General features: G+C 35.5%; 1 protein-coding gene across 1 annotated transcript in view; it reads left to right on the forward strand.

Annotated features, from left to right (window-relative positions):
- CSMD1 (CUB and Sushi multiple domains 1) overlaps positions 1-21,531 on the forward strand; it is a 1,067,000-nt gene that overhangs the window by 210,041 nt on the left and 835,428 nt on the right. Inside the window, exon 2 of the mRNA XM_059842787.1 lies at positions 6,343-6,559. Coding sequence (XP_059698770.1) covers positions 6,343-6,559 — 217 coding nt within the window. The remainder of the gene's footprint in view (positions 1-6,342; positions 6,560-21,531) is intronic.

Below are 21,531 nucleotides of genomic sequence, written 5' to 3' on the forward strand. Positions count from 1 at the left end.
TGCTCAAAGTCTTTTAAGTTGTGGCTAACACTGCAGTAACAAAGTTCTGTAATTGTGCATGTTTGAATTAAAGGAGTCAAAATTCAGGTACTCTGGGGCCTGAAATGGGTGGCTGAACTTGTTGTGAAGGAGGGAGGATTTAAAATCTTTGAAGGCTCTAAGTATCAACTCCTATAATTAAGGGCTCACAAATAGGAATAGGGGAGACATGATGGGATTCATCCTGTTATATATCCAAAGCAAGTGGTCAATGGTGTTTTGTGCCAGAGGGAGATAATCTCAAGGTAAGATGAGTGAAAGCAGTGAGATCCTGATAAGATTTAGGGGCTGCTGGGCCCTCTTTGAAGGTTTTTCTGGAAATAAAATAATAGTGTCCAAGAACATTGCATGCCAGCACTGTAAATCTAAAAATTACTCCTCTTTTGAACACAGGTGGAGCAAGTACCCTGCAAGAGATTCTTGCTGGGACAATAACTAACAACATAAAAACAAAATTAGGGAAGACAGCAAAAAATATATATGCTTTGTAATTGCCATGCCTGAACTGTTGTCTGTAGAAAATTCCTCAATACCTCTGTTTAGAGTCAAAAATTTGGTAGAACAGGTTATGGAACAAACAGACAAAATAAACAATAATGTCACAAGCACCATGTATTAACCAGAGTTCAAGAGATGATTTAGGAAGAAGAAATTGTTGCACAGCAAAAGCAATCTCCAGCTTCAATTCACCTTACATGTCCATATTTAAAAGGGACCGAGGGGAGTTAAGGTATAAAGGCTGGAACACCTGAAATTTGTGTTAGAAAACTCTATTAAGGAAAAAAAAAAGATTGATGCATGATTAAATATGACATATGGAAGAAAAAGTTTAAAATTATATGCTTTTCAAACCTACTGAAGTTCTCTGAATGAGTCAGCCTGATTGTGGACAAAGGTCATCAGAATTCCAGACGATATTGAACAAGGCTCCCCAGCAACAGCTGTAAAGGAAATAAATCATTTGTGGCCTAAGAAATTTGTACATTGCTGAAAGGTTGGATAAAAGTTGTGCCGTAAGAGAAAACAGGTTTTTTTTTTACAAAGGAAGAAATCACCATGGCCTCCCAAAGAAATCTATGCTGGCATGTGTGTTCAGTGCATTCATAATTGTTCTACAAAAGAGGGTGAGCAGTGAAGTGACTGTGATGATAGGAAGTGATGAGTTAATGGAAATGAGGAGCAATTGTGAAGAATTAGAAAATATATCCTAATGTGATCAAGTAAGGGGATATTGGAGTAGTTGATAAAATTCAGAGTAGACAAATGGGATGTGATGTACATAATAATAAAATGTAGGCAATCTAATAAATTATATTTTTCTTGTAAAATCATAGGATATAGTCTCACTGTGATTCCAGAGAAAATAAATCTTAGTATAATCCATAGTCATATAAAATTTCCAGCTACTACTTAGAAAAGAAAATATGAAATTAGTGGGAAAAGAAGGAAAAGGATTAAAATTATTACTGTATAAATGATGTATACACATTTTGAATATTACAAGAAGTTTTGGTATCCCTGTCTCATGCAGGGTATGACATAGCATCAAAATGGTGATAAAATCACTTAGGTGCAAAGAACAACAATATGAAATGGAACTTTTGAACTTGGAAATAAAAGAAGATGGAACATGACAAAGATCAGTGAGATACTGAGTGGCATAGAAAGCATAGGAAAAGATCATCTGTATGTTCTCTTTTCATGAATAAACTTACTAGGGTATCAAATGAACCTAGCAGATGGTAAATGCTGAACAAACACAGAAAAAGTTTTATTTTGTGTTTAGGATTTCCTCAATACCTGAAAGACTCTAGAAGTTAGTATAGACTCAGAGGATGACTCAGAGATGAGTTTATAAAGAGCTATAATATTAAACAGAAAGGCAAGGGTACTGGAGTGTCTTCCTTTGAAGAAATTCCTGAGATGCTGCTCATGAATGGGAGGGATATTTTTTTGTCAAAGTCCTCCCTCCTTTGACTTGCTGTGGGAGAAAAGGTACTGAGCAGAATGAGCCTTTGATCTGTCTGAGTGAAGCTGTTCTTACTTATTAAACTTACTAATACAACAAATTCATATAAGAAACTATTTCAAGGAATGAGGAAGGTCCAACTTGGTAGATATATTTTCTCAGTCTCTGTAGCTACAGAGTGGAAGGTGCTACTTAGTCATAAGAATATACATGACTTCATTCTCATTATCATGATTGATCAAAATATCTTTAGCAGCACTGACTTTACTAGAGCTAGTTTTGATGCATTTTATAGTTTTCTTGTTCAAAATACATGTATCTTGCAAAATTTCCTAAATATTATTATAAAAATATGTGTATGCATACATATGTATTAGTCTTCCACAGACTATCTTATGAATTACAAGAGAAGTACTCCTTTTTCAATTTATTTTTTTTATTAGAAGCATTTGCAACTTGAAACAAACAAACAAAAAGAAGTCAATGAATATGGTAAACAGGGTAGGAAGTATGTGTAGGGGGAGTATGTGATAAGTAAACCTAAAGGTCCTAAACCTAAAACTCTGATTTTTTAGGAAGTTTTCTATATTATTCTTTTTGAAGTTTGTTCAAAATCTTACAGCAATACAGTATTAAAATTATACTGATTCCTAGTGATTCTACCATCCATATGACACCAGTATTTAGGGCAAAATTGCAGTGTTTTTTTTTTCTCCATTTGCTCTCACTTAAGGCTCACAACTGAGAAATATTAAGCTTGAGCAGGTGCAATAGGACTGGTACAGGCCATGCCATGTAACTTTGAAAAAAAGAATAATGCTGTTTATTCACTTTATATATTATCACTGTAAATATTTTTCAACTACAACCCACGAGCATCAGTATTCTAAAGTACACTTTTTGTATCATAAGGTAAAAAATGTCTGTCCAGAAATATCTTCTTACAGACAACATATGACAGAAAAATAAGAATAGCTGCATAGTTTATACTCATATAAACAGTTATGTGGTATCATACTAACAATTCAGTCTAATACACCTTTGATATTAAAATAAATCAGTGAACTCCTGTTGTACTCAATCAGTGACTGCACATCTTGTGAAAAATGGCAAAATTTATTTTATTTTTTGAAACAAAGGCCAAAAATAAAGTGAAATGTAAATATAAACCTTTTTGGGGTATATTCAGTCTACATTTAGCCCAGTAGAACCACTTAATCTCTGCTGATATTTTTAACACTTTCCTGTTGATGTGTTTATTTTCTTTACTTTGATGATTCTTTCTTCTCTTAAAATCCACATAAGAAACAAAACATTCTTAGCTAATCTCATCTATGTAATTTCACTGGTCTGTGGTGTCTCTGCAATCAGAAACTGCATTATTTCTTGTGGCATATTGGATGCCCCACTCTTATCTAATTTGCTGCTGTCATCCTAAATCTCTGTTCCTGTTCTCCGAGTATACCCTCCAACTGAATCTCTCTTAAGTGGTTTGATGCTGAATTTTACTCCTTTGAAGAGCTGTAACATTTGAGAGTTCTGAAGGTTTTAGACTTGCACTTGACAAAATAGGTATCATACAGATAGCAGCTGGCTTTTTTTTCCTGCATTTTGCTCTATTAACATGCTTGTATCTTAACTAGGCAGGGACAGACTTAGAAGATGTGTTTTCTGGGTCTGTATAGCTCTTAGAACCTCTTTCAGGATTGCTTACTCAGAAGCAAAATCTTCCTTGAAATTGTGTGTGTGCAGCAATGAATTTTCTGGGAGTTAAATGTGTGCTAAATTTCTCCTAGGATTTTTACTTGTTTTTTTACTGAACACTAAGTAAATAAGTATATATTTTTATATGTATAAAAAAATTAATGACAAACTTAAATAACATTTCACAGTAATAATTTTTCTTTATGATTCTCCTTTGCCTTAAGTTTTTTTTGGGTACAAGGTGAATGGGCAATGTGTGTATGACCAGTTTCAGAACTGGAGGAATATATATACAGGAGAATAAAAGCAAAGTGGAGAATAAAAGGTGTCTGGGTTGCATGAAATGTTTAAGTTAAACAGTGGTAAAACATTTTATGCCTTATTTCCCATTAGAGTTGGTTTATCTTCCAAAATAATAATGCACAATAACCTGTATCTACACATAGGAGTACAAAACATCTTCTGGAATAAAACTGGGAGTAATCAATGGCTGTTGACAGCTTCTGCAAGTAGGTAACAAGCATCTGTGTAAGGAAGCTGCTAAGTGATGGCCATGTGGGGGCTGCGAGGGTTCACTTAGTACCCCAGCTATATGGAGTTTAAGAATAAAGGTTAATAAAGTTTATAATATAAACTTTATAACAATATAACTATAAAGTTATTAAAGCTTAAAAATAAAGGTTAATAAAGTTTTACTTTAAGCCAGGTCTAGGGTTCCCAAAGAGATTGGGGACATAATTTGCTTGTCTCCACAGATGTCAGAAATGAAGTTAATACACTGCATTTACATACGCAGCTACACGTGGTGTACTGCATTCTTTATACACTAGAATTACAAATTTCTGCTCCTAAAATGGGGTTCTGTCTTTGACAGATTTTGGATGAATTGCTAAGATGCACTCCTTTTTCAGTGCAAACCCAAGTGGTAGGAAGGCTGCTGTGCAGCACAGCTTGCAGGGGGCACTTACTGAAACCAATGTTGGAGACTCGAAGTAGCTGGCTAGAGTAACAGGGTGGTGGGCTGTCACTGTAATTTTCCTTCTCTGTTTTCAGAACATCAGTTCTGCAGTAATTAAATTATTTTAAATTGTTTGTGGCATTTGTAAGACATTTCCCCTGCGGTTGTAGGAAGAAGGATACAATGCATCTGCAAGTGTCGGCAAGCATGCTGATATAATTTTTAGTGAGCAGTACATAACTGAAATGCTCATGCTAAGTTCATGGTGTAAGAGGTTCCTTCTCTGCAAATGTTGGATGCTAAAGATATCTTATTAAATTGAATCAAATGATAGGTAAACTAGAGAAGATTTTTATTTTAAAAGTTTCCTGAACCACCACAGCCTTTTTATCTCTTCGTTAGATTTATTACATTTAAAATTTAGTAAAAAATGTTTCTAGTAAGTTCTTCAGTTTTAGGACCGAATCCCTTTTATTAAATCCATGTCTTTAAGATTTAGAAACCTCTAACAAAAATTCAACAGCACTTCTCTGAAAGATTCAGTGTGAGAGACCCACTGCTGGGAAGTTGTTAGTTAGTCAGAAATTCTCTTCTGGTTTAGGTGTAACAATAAAATATGGTATTTCACTTGTTCTGAACTGTTTAAAGTGCATATAATAATCCAAAAATTGCAGTCCACAGAATGTCCTTATATTTTTCTCTGTTCAAGTATTTCATTAATGCTTCTTTCCAGCTCAGAGTCAGTACAGCTGTTGTGTGGGGAATTAACAAAATCAAGTAGGAAACTAGCAACAGTGTGCACTGAAAGTCAAGGTTTCTTGCTGAGGACTTCCCGTTAATGAGCTATCATGCCCTCACAAAGTCTGTAGGATATACAAACCAGATATAAAAGCCTGTTGAGTAAACTCTTAGTGTTATTTTCTAAGACTCAAAGTAAAAAAAAATACAAATCCAACTCAACCTTACCACAACAAAAAAAGCCAAGTCAAAATAAAAAAAATAAACCCCCGAAAAACCAAAACCAAAACAAACCACCAACAAAGCAACCAACCAATCAAAACCAAACAAAAAATAAACCCAAAAGCCCCCCAAAGCCACAACATCAAAAAGACCAAAACTCCCTACTTTTCTTCTCACAAAACACAAGGAACAAATACTATACCACAGAAATTTTGCTGTGTTTTCAAAGCGTAGAAATCTTGATTAGATGCAGCACAAAATGTATTAAATGTGTCAACATTTTGCTCTTCATGTTAAAGTAGGTTTCAGAGCATCAGAAACTCATATTTTAGTACTTATATAGAAACTTTTAAAATGGCATTTGCCAAAAAGTTTTGAACACTCTCTTGCTATTAGAACTGTCAGTCTGTTGAATTTATGGCATTAAAGCTAATGCTGAAATTTCACATTTGAATGAATAAGTCATACATTGTTAATACTACAGAACCTTAAATAATGATTCACTGCATAAAAAGATGTTGAATGCCTTAGAAAATTCAGCTATGAGGGTTTTAATCCAAAGGGAAGAATGGTATAAATGCAATATTATGTGCTGTTTGTAATGTAGAAAAAATATTTTAAAAACAAGTTTACATATAGGTACTTATGTAAGAGTATATACTGAGTGAGGGAAAAGAAAACCAACAGCAAATTTTCCTTTCTTCTTTTTCAGGTCAGAACTGTGGAGGCTTAGTACAGGGACCAAATGGTACTATAGAAAGCCCTGGATTTCCTCATGGTTATCCAAATTATGCCAACTGCACATGGATCATTATCACAGGAGAGCGTAACAGGATACAATTGTCATTTCATACTTTTGCCCTCGAGGAAGATTTTGATATTTTGTCAATTTACGATGGACAACCACAGCAAGGCAATTTAAAAGTGAGGTAAGGTCCCTTTTTTCTTTCCCAATTTCTTTCTGTTGGTCTATCTCTTTACCTTTCTTTCTCTCTCCTGAGTAACTGATCTGATGATATGTTAGAACATATATTGGTTCATCCCCAGCCAAGGGGACAGTAGTGCTCCAAGATCTTCCAGAGAAAGATGTTAATCCAAATTTCAGACTTTTGTGGCCCTAGCTTGTGTATCAGTAACATCAGTTGTACTTAAAATTTACACAGTCCAAGTTCAATTTTGGTGATGGCCCTGAGCACAGAAGTATTCCTCGTTTCAGTATTTTTTTAATTATTTTTCTGCTGGTGGAATTCAGGTTTTGCCAAGACTCCCTTTCTTGAAGGCACCAGTCACCAATTGAAAGAATTCTTACTGAGATGAGTTCAGCCATAAATTGTTTGACATTGCCAAAATTGAAATTCTTCTCCATTAAGCAGTTAGGGATCTTTAAAGGTCAGAAACTGGTGTGTCTTATCTTTCCAAATACCACTGACGTCAAAAAGAGGCTTTATGGAAGCTTTTTGATTTGAAGCTTTTCACAACTTCAGGTTTTGAAGCACTAATTCCATTGGTGTCTTGTTGTAAATTCCTCAGTCATTTGCTGGATCTGGACTGCAGAGCTGGAAAGCAAACAGTGCTTTCAGTGCTGCTCTGTCATTTTCTATTCAAGCATGAGATTTATTGAGTACTGTAAAACACTGCTGTCAGTTCTGTTGTCTGATTACCCTTTTATATGCTGCTGATTTATACTATAGTGCTAAAACAAATGTGGGAGCATCACCAATTTGTTCTGCATTTTAGTGGGTATCATCACTGGATATTTTTGACAGGAACAATGTTCTGATTGATTGTTTACTCAGTTCAAAAAGTTCTGAAAACTTTGGAAGGTAGTACACAGCTACCAATGATTTTGATGCACAGTGAGGGCTTCATTTACAGTATTTAACTGACCTTTAGTCCTTGTATCACCTATAAAAAGGAGAAATAATTATTTTTTAGTCAAATGCTTTTATTAGCATTATCTGACATGCCTGCTTGTTTTGTACTAATCTCAGTAGAAAATGGTTTAAAGGAAGAGCACCAATAAAGCAGATATTTTATTTCTCATTGCTTGTATTTGCCATCAGTTACTGTCTCAAATGGCACTATGAAGAAAAAAGCATTTGTTGGCTTTGCAGCATGCAGAGGTTAGCACAGCAGAATTTGAATGACAGGTTTCTATTGACTTCTCATATTCTTTGTCATACCCTTTGTCTTACAAAGAGCATTCACAGGTGTACCCCTCTGTAGTTATGCATTTCAAGACAATTCTTTTGGCAAATATTGGAAAATTATAGTACTGGTCTTTTAGCTGACAGCATGCAGATGCAAGAGAGCATCTTGGAAGTTGTGCTTCAGGGCATGCACTTCTTTTTCCCCATATTTAAAATATCCCAGTCCATTTTGGGTAGTTATGTTTTCTTTAGCCATCATGCCAAATCTGGAGCTCTCTCTTAAAAATAACTGTGTATTTACATCACCACCGCAAACTATAACAATTAAATAATGCTCTCTCCATATTTTGTGTAGTATTTTTTCAGCTGCTACAGCAAAATTGAGTAAAAAGAGTAAAAATGAATAGTATGTTCAACTACTTTATTGTGCTGCCTGAAAGACCTTTCAGTATGCTCAATATTCACCAGGATATTTCCACTACTTATTGATTATAAAATAAAAAAAAATAGAAACACATATGAAATATATTTAAATGATTAGGCAAAGGATGGTTTTGGCCAATAGTGGGAAGGAAGAAAAGCAAAACAGGGTTTCATTACATGTATATGAACTTTGGTTAGTGCATTATTAAAGCATATACTGGTTTGAGGGATAAATTACACCTGGTAGTAATCACAGGCTTTTGTAAGCTATAAGGTTGTTGAGAATTAATGTATTAGTGGGAATAGAGTAAACAGAAGATAAGGTACTGACAAGTGCTATTTTGCATCCTCCTATTTTCCTAGAAAAAAATCCAGCTAGCATTTTGAAATTCTGTGTAATTCTGAGACATGTGACCCAAAATTGTCCTTAAATGATTGTTACAGTGGATTTAATTTTATCTTTGTAAAGATCATAGAATAAACCCCAAGATTTTACACACAATATGTCATTTATATATAGATGTATATGGTGTGAATATTTATATCCATATACATATATTTCATCCAGGACCACAGCACAGGCTGGGATCTATCCATCTGGAGGGCAGCTCTGTGGAAAGGGACTTGAGGGTCCTGGTGGGCAGCAAGCTCACTGTGAGTGAGCAGTGTGATGCTCCTGCAAAGAAAGCCAGCAGGGTGCTGGGCTCATCAGCAACAGCATCACCAGCAGAGATGAACAAGTCATTGTTCCACTGCTCAGGGCTTGTCAGGCCACACCTGGAACACCGTGTTCAGTTCTGCTCCCACTATACAAAAAGGCGTGGACAGGCTGGAGAGGGTCCAGAGAAAGACCACAAAGATGATCAGTGCCTGGGAAATTGCCATGTGAGGAAAGACTGAGAGGGCTTGATCAGACTGAGGAAGTGGAGACCTCGTCACCATGCTCCAGTACTGAAAGGGTGGCTACAAAGAAAATGGAGACTCCCTTTTTTTACAAGGAGTTGCATGGAAAAATTAAGGGGTATAGAGTACAAGTCGGGGTAGACTGCAAATGGACACACAAAGAAATTATTTCACAAAGAAAAGCATCAGCCACTGGCAAAATCTCCCCAGGGAGGTGGTGGATTCCCTGGCATTGGCTGCTTTTAAGATTCAGCTGGACAGGGTGCTGGGCCATTTTAGTTAGACTGCTTTTGCCAAGAAAGTTTGGACCAAACCATTCTTGAGGATCCTTCCCACCTGGAATTCTATGACGATGGTTTTGTGATATATAAAATAAGAAGTTTTAAGTTTACTGGCACCTGTTATGACAATGCTTTGTTGCATAATGTAGTCTTAATTCTACAGAAAAACAAGACTTTAGATAATTGATTTCACCATATATTAGAGCCAAAACAAATATTTCAGTTCTTTATTATTGAAAGAAACTTACATTAGAGCAAAAAGATTGCTTTATCAGGTGATGGAGGAAGATTTTAAATTATAGCTACATTCTAATTGAACTGAGAAAAGGTGCAAAATAATGTTCTTGATGTGCATTTAATATTCTAAGGAACTTTTCCTTTTCTATATGCAGTTAATTGTCAGCATGTAGAACAAATACGAATGAAGCAGAGATGCAAGTTGGGTACACTGGGACAACAGTTATTATTCAGATGTGTTCCTTGTGGATGATTTCCTTATGTAAGCTTTATATTCAGTAATTCAGTGTAATCCAGGAGCTAGCAAATATTTATTCTGAGGTTTTTTTTTCTTTGTCATACATATCAGATAAAATAGTGAATGGCTATATTTTTAAACAGAAAGGAGAAATGTATCAACAAGACATAGAGACATAGGTCAGCCCTGAAGAGGCTCAGCATAAAGGCAGATGGGAACTGACTAAGTGACCTATTGACTGCCAATGGATACATTACCTGCCACAGACAAGTGAATTCAGAACAGACATCTTAAGAGTTTATAGATTTCAAAACTCATTTCAGGGCTGGTTGCAATACCCATTTTCTGCATCTGAAAAATGCTCATTAATTTAAGCATAACTCTTGTTACAATTTCTTTTTTCTATATGCAGAATTCCTGAATAGGGGATTCATAGAGAGGTGTAGGGAAACCATAACAGGAATGAATAAACAGAAAAGCACCTCTGTTGCTGAAGGCAAGTGGGGTGGGGTGTAAGCTAGATGTTAAGACACAGAACTATGAATTTTACAAATGTGGTGAACTGAGACTTTGTATCTGCAATTGCCTCCATCTCATTTTGTACCAATTGTACCATAAAGGGCACTTTTTTTTTCCTATGTCAAATATAGGTAAATGCTGTAATGTCTCTGTTACAATGTCTGTCAGTAAAAGTTATTCTTTTAGTATCTCACACTTAGCTTACCTAAGAGTTAGTTGCAGACCTAAAATCTAAAAAAAATTTTCAGATGTTTCCAGACAGTTCTAGAAAACTTTCAGACAGTCTTAAAAAACTTTTAATAATAGATTCCAAACAATTCGGTTTTCTTTCACACAGCAAAGCTGATAATTAAATTATATACACTAATGGGAAGACACATACATGCAGCTGTGAATTTTTTTACTGTGTGTATGCACATCTGTCAGTTGTTTTAGACATACATAATATATATTCTTTGGAAAGTGATTTTAAAATTTCTACTTCCCTTCATGGCTTCTCTGGCCTTCCAAGCATTATTCACTTTACTGCAGCCTAAATAATAAGATAATAGATGCTGCTTGGTATTACTCATATCAGTTGAAATAAACAGTTCTGTTTTAATGGAGCAGTTCTGTTTTAATGCATATGATGAAAGTTGCTAATGTAATGTAATAAAATACAGCTAACCAAAAATTTTCTGACAAGAATATATAAAATGTATGCTTGATAGCAATATATTCCCTCTGCTTTCTTGAATCATGCAGCAATAATAGGAATTAAATATGAATTATTCACAGTATTCACTTTTCCCTGTCTCCAGCAAGCAATAAACCATATGTATATTCTGCACATCATAATCCAAGCATAGAGGTAAAATTTAAAGTCTGAGTTCTCACTTGCTATCAAACTTTTTACCTTAACAAGCCATTATTTATCATGTATGCAACATTTTAAATTTTTGTTTGTTTTTGTTCTGTTTCTTTGTTGTTCATTTTTTGATTGTTTCTTCAGAAACCATTTCTGTCTTCCATCTCTCCAGGGTCAAGAGAACAGTGAAGCAATGATGGGGTGATTGACTTTTCTACAGAATTGCTGACACTGCAGCAGCAAGAGCTTTGTGCAGTTTAAAGTTCTTATTTATTTTCTCTTTCCCCACAGAAAATGACATATGTAATTTTTTCTAACCTTTTTATTGCACATCATTTCCTACAAAGTATAGAAGACTTTTGTGTGTGTGAGCTGGTGGCTGTGGCTGTGAAGAAAAGATTATATGTTCCTAGAGTAGCATTTTTCCAGCTGAAGCTTACCTAGAACACAGCACAAACTAACAGGCTAATATTGAAATTTTTAAAACAAGATTATTGAATAATTTCAGCAGAACATTCTGGTACTTAACATATCTGTAGGAAAAGGAAAGCTATTACTGTATATTGTACAATTATTACTGAGTTCCTGCCAGGAGACATGCCCATCAATGAGTACTGTTCCCTTTTTTATATCAATCATAGAATCACAGAATAAAACACAGAATGGCTTGGGTAGGAAGAAACATAAAAGATCACCTAGTTCCAAGCCTCTGCAGTGCCCAGGGATATCTTCCACAAGACCAGGTTGTTCAAAGCCCTGTCCAAACTGAGCTTGAATAAGGGGTAGAGCACACACAGCCTCCCTGGACAACCTGTTCCAGTGCCTCAAAACCCTCTTGAGGAATGAATTTAACATCTAATTTCTTAATATCTAATCTAGATTTTCCCTCTTTCAGTTCAAAACCACTGCACATTTTCCTGTCACTCTTTCCTGTATAAAAATCCCTCTTCCTCCTTTTTATAAGTCCTTTTTCTTCTTCCCTTGAAGTACTGGAGGCTGCACTGAGGTCTGCCCAAAGCCTTCTCCCAGCTGAACAACCTCAGCTCTCTCAGACTGTCTTCATAGGAGAGGTGCTCCAACTTTCTGGTCATCTTTGTGGCACTTCTTTAAATCAGATTTTTCTATGGTTTTTCACCTATTCATGTATTAGGAAGAGGAAACCTTTGTAGTACAGGGCTAAAATGTGATTCATTATACATTACATAGCTATTTAAGGAAGAAATCAAGTTATGATCTGATCACCTTAATGCTGACAAATAGTTTCTGCCAACGTGGAAAGACAATGTAATGAAAGGAAAGATAATTTATGTGTGCAATACTGGCAGGTTCAAACTCATGTTTGAAGTGCTTTTGGGTCTGTTTTTTTTTTTTTTTTCCCTCACGTGGATAAAAGGTAAAATACCTATTCCCAAAATTTTATCTTCCCAATTAAAAATCATATGCTTTCTAATTTTGTTGGCCAGCCTACATGCTAAAAAGATTTAACAGAAGTTGCATTAAATATAAAGACAAATAAGGATTTTACTAGCAAAATAATTATTCACCAATTAGGACATATATAGGACATAATTATTACAGGTTTTAGGTTGATACTAAATGATGGCCAGCTAAAAAAGATTTTTTTTTTCCCCTCCAAAACCATGGAACTTCTACCTAAAAAAATCAATTTCACATTTAAGGAACTATTATTTCTTGGGGGAAAAAATAGATTCATTTAAGAAGGCAAATCAGTGCTTGAATGTATACTGTAATATTCATCATCAGTTATTTAAAGCTTTTTTAATATAGTTGTTTAAGTCAGCATGATAAGATGCATGTGAGGCTCACCATAGTGAAAAAGTGAAAATATATCTGTGCTCAATTTCTTTGTACTTTTGGAGGTAGATCTCTTTTCTCATCTGACACTGGCCATAGTATATCTTCAAAAAACATATAGGTGTTGGTTCTTTGCCTCTTCCATACTTTTGAAACTGAGCCTGTATAAGTGTCAGCAGTGGTTTGATACATTTGGATGTAGTACTGTACTATAAAAAGTATTACAAGTAAGGATTTAGAAGATGGGAGCAGGGATATGCTTCCAAAACAAACAATTTTACAACCAAACAGGTGATAAAAATAACTCAATTACTGGTTATAGAAGAAATTTTTATTCTTAAATTCTTTAATTTTTGAGAGTGGGGACAATTGCTGCCCTTTATTTTCTTCCATCTAAACATATATTACACATACAGAGTGCATTAAGCAGTTTTATATTACTATTTCTGCATCTTTTTTTTTTTTGTTGAAAAGATAAGTATGTTTTATTTTAAATGATATATGTTGAATTGACATGTTTATGTATGAAAGCCCTGCTGATCAGCATTCCTAAATACAGTGTATACAATAATTATTGCAATGTTCTTGGTCAGACATCAGTCACTTCCCTTTGCTTGTATTCTGACTGCAAACTAATAATTAAATTACAGCCATTATAAAATTTTAAGCTGGAATCCACAATGAGAATGAAGTCCAGTTGTCAAAATCTGTCCCCTTTTGATTTGTTGCTGTACATCTTTATTGTGGATTTCCTGTAATTTCTATGTAACTGTGGTAGATAATGTTTTAATTAGTACATAACCTGTGTGCTATGAAGATATTTTGATGCTTGTTTATTTTAGAGAGGAAAAACATATTTTATATGCTAACTGTCAAATTAGAGGGGACTGAAAAACCTTTGTAAAATGTAGTAATCATATTTCTGATGCATGTAATTAGGTTAAACGGTGAATCATGTTTTCTTACTGCCTTCACTGGGCCTTGTGATTATTGACTGTATGATCACAGTCTGGTTTAGGATCACTCTGTGCTGGACAGGGATGTAGAGATCATGGGACAGATAGAACATCAGAAATGTTCAAGCATTTGAGGGGAATTCTGCAGTCCCTTATTTCTGAATTTCCTTAGTGGAAGTTCAACATCGTCTCCCCTATCATCCAGTCACACACAATCAATTTATCTTGTAAAACAAATTTGGTAGACCAGTGCTCTCATAATCTTGCAGTTTCTGATATTACTTGGAGACTTTCCTCAGTTTTCGTACTGTTTGTGTTCACCAGAGTATCTGCTGACATTATCAGGGGCCTTGGATTTTGACAGCTATGTTTTTCCCACTTCAGTTTAAAGTATACTCCTGCTAGCATCCCAGATTATTCCTATGTTCATATTTGCATTTGAGTGAAAACTATGTATTCTCATCTCCACTCAACTCAATGAATTCATTAAGAATGCTAACTAGCCAGTGGCTAAGTGAAGCCCATATAATAAGACTGACTCTGATCATAAAGCAGTTTGAAGAGAACTTTGTGATAATAGGCCCAATACAAACCAGGCAGGGAATAGACCTCTTTAAACCTTCTTTTTGTTTACAAACCTCATTTATATGTTTCTGTCTTTCAGAAAACAAGATGATTTAAAAAAAAAAAATATTTTGTTTATCTCCCACACTCCCAACACACACACATATGCACTGCTGGAATTTTTTTGAGAATCACGAAACAAAAGCAAAATGGCAATGAAATGAGAACAATAGATGCCGATATTAGACTGCCTGTTTATCTTAGTTGCTAAGATGGTTCACCAAAAACTCCCCCTCTTTTCTTGTTTTTAAGTATTTGAGTTAATTCCTAAATTAATGAGACTAATAGGAGACTAAATGTCTGGAAACTGGCTCGGAAGAAAAGGGTGCTGGCTGGAAAGTGGCCCAGTACCTGGGGTGCTGGTTGGCAGTAGCTGATCATGTGCCAGTGTGTGCCCAGATGGCCAAAAAGGCCAATGGCATCCTGGCCTGTATCAAGAATAATGTGGCCAGCAGAACCAGGGAAGTAATTTTCCCCAGTACCTGGCACTGGTGAGGCCTCAAATCCTGGGTCCAGTTCTGGGCCCCTCATTTCAAGAAGGACATTGAGGGGCTGGAGCCAGTCCAGAGAAGGGCAGTGGAGCTGGTGAAGGGTCTGGAGCCCAGGTCCTGTGAGGAGCAGCTGAGGGAGCTGAGGGTGTTTAGCCTGAAGCCATTCTGTCTTGCCCTGTCATTACATGCCCTTGTAAATAGTTTCTCTCCACTTTCCTTGTAGGCTCTGTTTAGATACTGAAAGGTTGAAATTAGGCCACCTCAAAACCTCCAGTCTGAACAACCCCAATTCTCTCAGGTTTTCCTCATATGATCCCTCTGATCATCTTGGTGGCCCTCCTCTGGACTCACTCCAACAGGTCCATGTCCTTCCTGTGCTGGAGACCCCAGAGCTGGGTGCAGTGCTTCAAGTGGGGCCCCACCAGAGCAGAGCAGAGGGGCTGAATCCCCTCCCTTGCCCTGCTGCCCAGGCTGCTTTGGATGCAGACCAGGATACCATTGGCTTTCTGGGCTGTGAGCACACACTGCCAGGGCGTGTTCAGCCTCTCATCAGCCATCATCCCCAAACCCCTCCTGTCAGGGCTGCTCTCACTTGTTCGTTCCCCAGCCTGGATTGATGTCAGGGCTGACGCACCCCAGGTGCAGCACCTTGTACCTGGGCTTCTTAAACTTCATGAGATTCTGGTTCCTCTTGATGACATTACATCCTTCAGGTGTCTCAACAGCAGCACTCAGCTTGGTGTCACCTGCAAATTTGCTGAGGGTACACTCTATCCCCTAATCTCATTAGTGATTATCCTTTGCTATACTTAAAAATTGTAACAGCTTGGTCAACAAGTTTTGAGAGCATTAATCAGAAGGAAAAATGAGACAAGATCATTGCTTTGTTCATGGTGATGAAGTAATGAAGTAGGCATTCCCAAGAGAACTACGCAAGGACCATATGTTCCCAGATTCAAGGTAAGGAGGACTGACACCCTTCTCACAGTTTATAAATTTTCCATCATAAAATTGATTAAAATTTCCTATTAAAATACAGGGTTTTTCTTTGCATTTAGGTTGCCATATGCGAGAAAATTATTCAGATATTCCTTTGTGACAATGAATGAAACATTTGTATACCTTTTTGAAATTCCACCTTTTTTTTCACTAAAGTTGGTTGCCCAATATCTAACAGAAGAAATTACAAAAACTATTTGTCTTTTGATGAAGGGCAAATACTGTGATACAAATACATTGATTAATAGCATAATTTTAAGATTCAAAAGAGGGAGCGTTATTGGTGTTTTACAGAAAGCAAATTATTTTAAAAGAAAAATGCTTTTAAAGGTAAATATTCCTTTTTTTAATGACAGGAGTGTTAACTAGAGAGAACAGTAATATTAAACAAAATTATGTTTCTAATAAAGTTCAAGGCATTTGAGTAACTTGGTCCAGTGCAAGATTCCCTGCCCATGAGGGGTTTGGAACTGGATGATCTTTTATGTTTCTTTCAACCCAAATCATTCTGTGATTCTATGTACTTTGGATAATTAATTTCACAGGATTTTAGTTAGAGGCCAATTCTTGTGTGTTATTAGATGTGTGAGACAAACCTGTGCAGCCAATTTAGAAAGCATCAAGGGCAGTAGTAAAGCAACCATCCTTTCTCACAGTGAAACCATCATTTCACAACCGCTGTGGGGAAATAAAGATTTTTGTTCATACTTCTCACATTTGGTTTTCTGTGTTAGGTCTTTCAAAATTTTAATACCTGCCAACAAATGACATAGTACATTAATGAGATTGCTAAATTTTGTTCAAAATTATGAACTGAAGTTGTGGTATTATTGCGCAAATATCAAACATCACACGTATCACTTTTGTGCCGCACATCATTTAATATTTAATATTTGTATAGGAATATATTTAATATTTGTAATGGGAAATAGTTATTTACAAAATGTCTACCTTCTTAATTTATCTTATCTTGAAAGAGGTAAAGTACTGAAAAAGATGTTTTAAAAAAAATTCAAAGTAACCTTGAAATTTCAAACAGTGTCACTGAATAGCTTAACATCGCTCTCTACAGTAAAAGAATATGTTGCTTGGTTAAAACTTACAGTGTGCAGTCCTTCAATCAATGTTCCAGAGCATACAGAATGTGAGGCTCTGAGAAGCATGGCATTTAACAAGAAAAACCTCTCTCAGACATAGCTTCATGTTTTTTTCCCTTTAGAAATCACTGAAAATATATGGAGAAAAGGCTCCCTTTCCTTATAAACATAAAAGACCAGGCCATTAAAACACCAAGCCTTCAAAATTCCCTTTGTGTGCTACAAGCATGAAAGAACAAATTGAGCATAACAAGTAAACACAAAGATCATGAATAAGATTTTTTGTTTGTTTGTTTGTTTCTTTTTAATGTTTTAGGGCCTTTAGCCAAATATTCTAATATCATGCTGTGTGAAAAAGATGTTGGTTTCTCTGCTTGCTGTGAGATGTTCCAAGTTTGGAAGAAACTGCCACTCTGAAAAAAAATCATGAAAGAATACATTACCATGAATAACTCAACACTCTCTAGTGAGGGAAGAAAAGCAAGTTATTTACATATAAAATGAAAAAATTACACTCCATCAGTGAATGAGAATCTAATATCAGATTGAAAAGGGGCCAGTTTTGGGCTGGTGCATGGGACATTTGCATGTGAATTCCTAACTTGTAATTCAGGGGATCGCAGCATTCAGTCTACAGTGACCTAGCACTGACGACAGTGAATGTAAACATATGGACCCAATTGTCTAGCAAACTGAATTTCAACCTTGATTACAGTTAAGCATCTTATTAACAAGGACTAAGATTTTCAGTGCTGTTTTAGAAGAGGCGTAAATAAGAACTTGTAACAAGACCAGAAATTATGGCTTCAAGGAGAAGTTGTATGATAGTGGCTGCCCAGCAGTGACTGGAGTTAGAAAGGCACGAAGAGCAGTGATAGTGCCATTCTTTTTCCATTGTAAACAATCTCCACAGTTGATCTGTGTCTTACTATTTCTTTTCAATCCAAGGTTTCTTAAAGTTTTTGTATTCATCTACCCATAATTTCTACGGAAGTTACTTTTTTATCAACCTGGGACCTATATGGTCCCTCTTATGTTCTACCTAACTCTTTTTCCTGGTCTTATTTCACATTTCCTACCTGTGTTCTTTCCACATCTGCAAAAAATAAAACTTGCCTCATATGCTTACAAAAATTTGAATTTTTTTTTAAGGAGAGAGAATCTTGTAAACATGACTGTTATGAATCAATATTTGGTAGACATGTGGAACTGGAAAGTTAATGCATTTGAGTGGACACAAACTAAGTCTGTGCAACTCTGCAAATTATAGGCAACTATGCTCTTTTTTTAAATTCCAAGAAGCCTAGGATTCAGGGACCAAAAATACTCAAACGGATTCCATAGACAGAAAGATTTTTTTCATGCAAAGAGTTGGAGAGAAAAAAGGATCTTTTACAAACTAAGCTGTCAGAACCTTTCTTTATTTGAATGTTTATTCCAAATAGGACATTTTGGAGGGAATGGAAAATCACAGGACACATATGAAAGCAACGTTGAATATGTAGATGTGGACTGTAGCGAATGTCTAGTTTAAAGTATCCAAAACACTTAAAGGACATTTTTTTCTACTTCAAGCAAAATCATAATAGAAGAATTCTATAAGACAAATAGAAAGCCACAGGTGGGAAAGAGCAGAGGATCAGAAGAACAGTATGTTGTTCTAGTTGTCCTAGGACTCCATTGTGCTACAAATCATGAACAATCTACCATACAGTGGTATATTTCAAGATTCAAATTTATTCCTCTGGCACTAGGGTTATAGTTCCAATAGATTTAAGGAAAACTAAGGGTATAGTTCCAATAAATTTAAGGAAATAACTTACCTAATAAAATCAACAATTAATTAGGAAAAAAATTTGTGAAATTATTTAATTATATTTTTTAATTTTTAAGTAAAGCACTACTTTCTAAATTTTTAATAAAGAATACAGTGATTCATTCTACAAAAGCCTGTTTTCAACTATTCAGCATATTTGGCAATTTTTTGCTATCTGTTCAAGCTTACTTTCACAGTATCATCTTGTCCTCATTTATTTATTCTTGCTGCAACCATTAATCATAGGTTCTCTCATTCTTTTCATAAAGGCCTTGCAAAACGAAGGCTTATTAACTTCAGCATTTCAAGACACAGAGAACAGAAATGAAGAGCTATTTTAATATTGGGCCTTAATCATTAGTACTGTTCCACTGTTTTCTCTTTGTGTTTTAAACCCTCTGTCTTGTCACAAATGGAGAAAGGATTTTTTTCTGCACAGTCTGAACAAGTCTTTGTAATCTGATAAATTCGCAATAAAGGTGATAAGTTCTTCTTCTCAAGAGGAACATGTTAACACATTCTTGCCAGTAAGCTTTCTTTTCCTATGCTCAGAGTTGTTGCTTGTGTGTAGGAAGATTCTGCCTAAAAAAAAGTATGAATGTGCTTAGCTAAAGTTTTAGCTAAAATTATTGATTTTTCTTCATGGCAATGATATTTTAGGAACCAATTCATGACTTTGAAATTAGTTATTTTTTTAAATTTACAAATTTAATACAACTAGAGGCATTTGATATCACATTGTTGAAGTTAATTATGATGTGTACTGGTTCAATATTGGTATGAGAAGACAGAGTTTGAATTATTGAATATACAATTTGAAGTTTAATTATCAAAAGAAATTTACATAATTACCTTTTTCTTGATTTTTTCAAGTAGGTAGCTGTAAAGATGAATCCCATAAAACTTCTTTGCCTGTTTTAATAGTCCTTACTGTCAGTATTTGTGTGCTGTATTGATTAGTATGAAGGTATAATAAAGATTCTACATTGCAGAGTTGACTTCAAAAGACTTCAATTGCTATTGTATCACCTCATTCAAGTTTTGTATTTGAAATCACTTAATTGGTCAGCTGCTTCAGTACTTTATAAAACCGTGCTTTTTTGAGGAAAAAAACCCTGAAATAAGAACTCCCTTACCCAAGGTAGGGTATGACACATTACTTAATGAATGCACCTTAAATGTCACATGTATCAGAAACTGAAATGTGAGTTGCCTGAAATATACTTTGTTGGTGTCATTTCAACTCAATCTAACTCCTGTTTTCCTCAAATAATAAAAAAATTACCTTCTTGCTATCATCATTTAGTGTGATTAAGTAAAAATCTCAGTCAAATAGTCTGGTCTTGGAAGCAAACTTAGGACAAGAGATCTTTTTGTTTCTTAAAATATAATTTAATCTCCATTTTATTGTTTGTGAAAAAATGGTATTTTCATTAATAGGTGTGTTCTCTTGCTAAATGCTGAAAGATTGTCAAGTGTCTTGCAGTCGAAGGTGTAGAAGTATAAAATAGTACCATTGTTTTCCCTTGGCAAAAGGAGATCCCATTTCTAGAGTCTTCACATTCCTTTGGTTTTTCAGAAACTTCAAATTGCTGGGTCTGCAAATCTGTATTTTCTGAGCATCTTTTAACTTTATTTATGTTTAAAGGTTTTTAGAGCCCTGGGACCATAATCCAAGGGTAGCAAGCTGCTAGCACATGTGGAGCTTTCCCAGCTCAGCAGTAAGGCAGTCTAGTATGTGCTAAATCAAGTCTTTTGTTTGTAATTGTAAAGACAGGTCCAATGAAGGCAGCTGTACTAACACTAAAGTGATGTTTATGGGCAATAAAAGACACACTTTTGACGTAGCAACTCTTAGATCTTTGAACAGAGGACATAAAGTGGATATAGAGCAGGAAGTATATAACCTCAGTGAATGCACACGTACAGCAGAGGCATTGGGGCAGGTTGCAGTGTGTACTTGTGTGAAAGATGATGAAGAGACAAGTATGTCAATGGAAAATATCTTCCTGTTGCCTCAGAGAGTCTTGGAAATGTTGCTCTGCCCTGTTAGTGTTGGCAGTGCCCCAATACTACCAGAATATTTAGTAGCAGAGCCAGAGCTTCTCTCAGATTTTCTGAGGCCTTTAGGAAAACAGGTGAATATTTAGGTCTCATGTTTCTCTTTCACCACAACTTTTTTTCTTACAGAAAACATTGTGAGATTGAATGAGCCCTCATACATGCTGGATGTAGACCCACTGTCTCAGGATTGGCTCTATGTTTTCTGTAATTCCAGACAAGCAAAATAATGTGATTTAAATAATTGGATCAAGTTTATGCTGGAGTGAATTTTAGAGTTCATACTTAAATGTATTTTTTGTGAGTAGATAACTTACCCTTTTTTAGTAGACAAAAAAAACCATTCACCTAAATTGGATAAACACCACCAATGTAAAAAGAGGGTGGCAGAGCTAATAAAAAGGGGTTTGTGAATTCAATAACCATACTGATAGAGTTGCCTTT

This window comes from Haemorhous mexicanus, chromosome 3, assembly GCF_027477595.1.
Source record: "Haemorhous mexicanus isolate bHaeMex1 chromosome 3, bHaeMex1.pri, whole genome shotgun sequence".
Lineage (NCBI taxonomy): Eukaryota > Metazoa > Chordata > Aves > Passeriformes > Fringillidae > Haemorhous > Haemorhous mexicanus.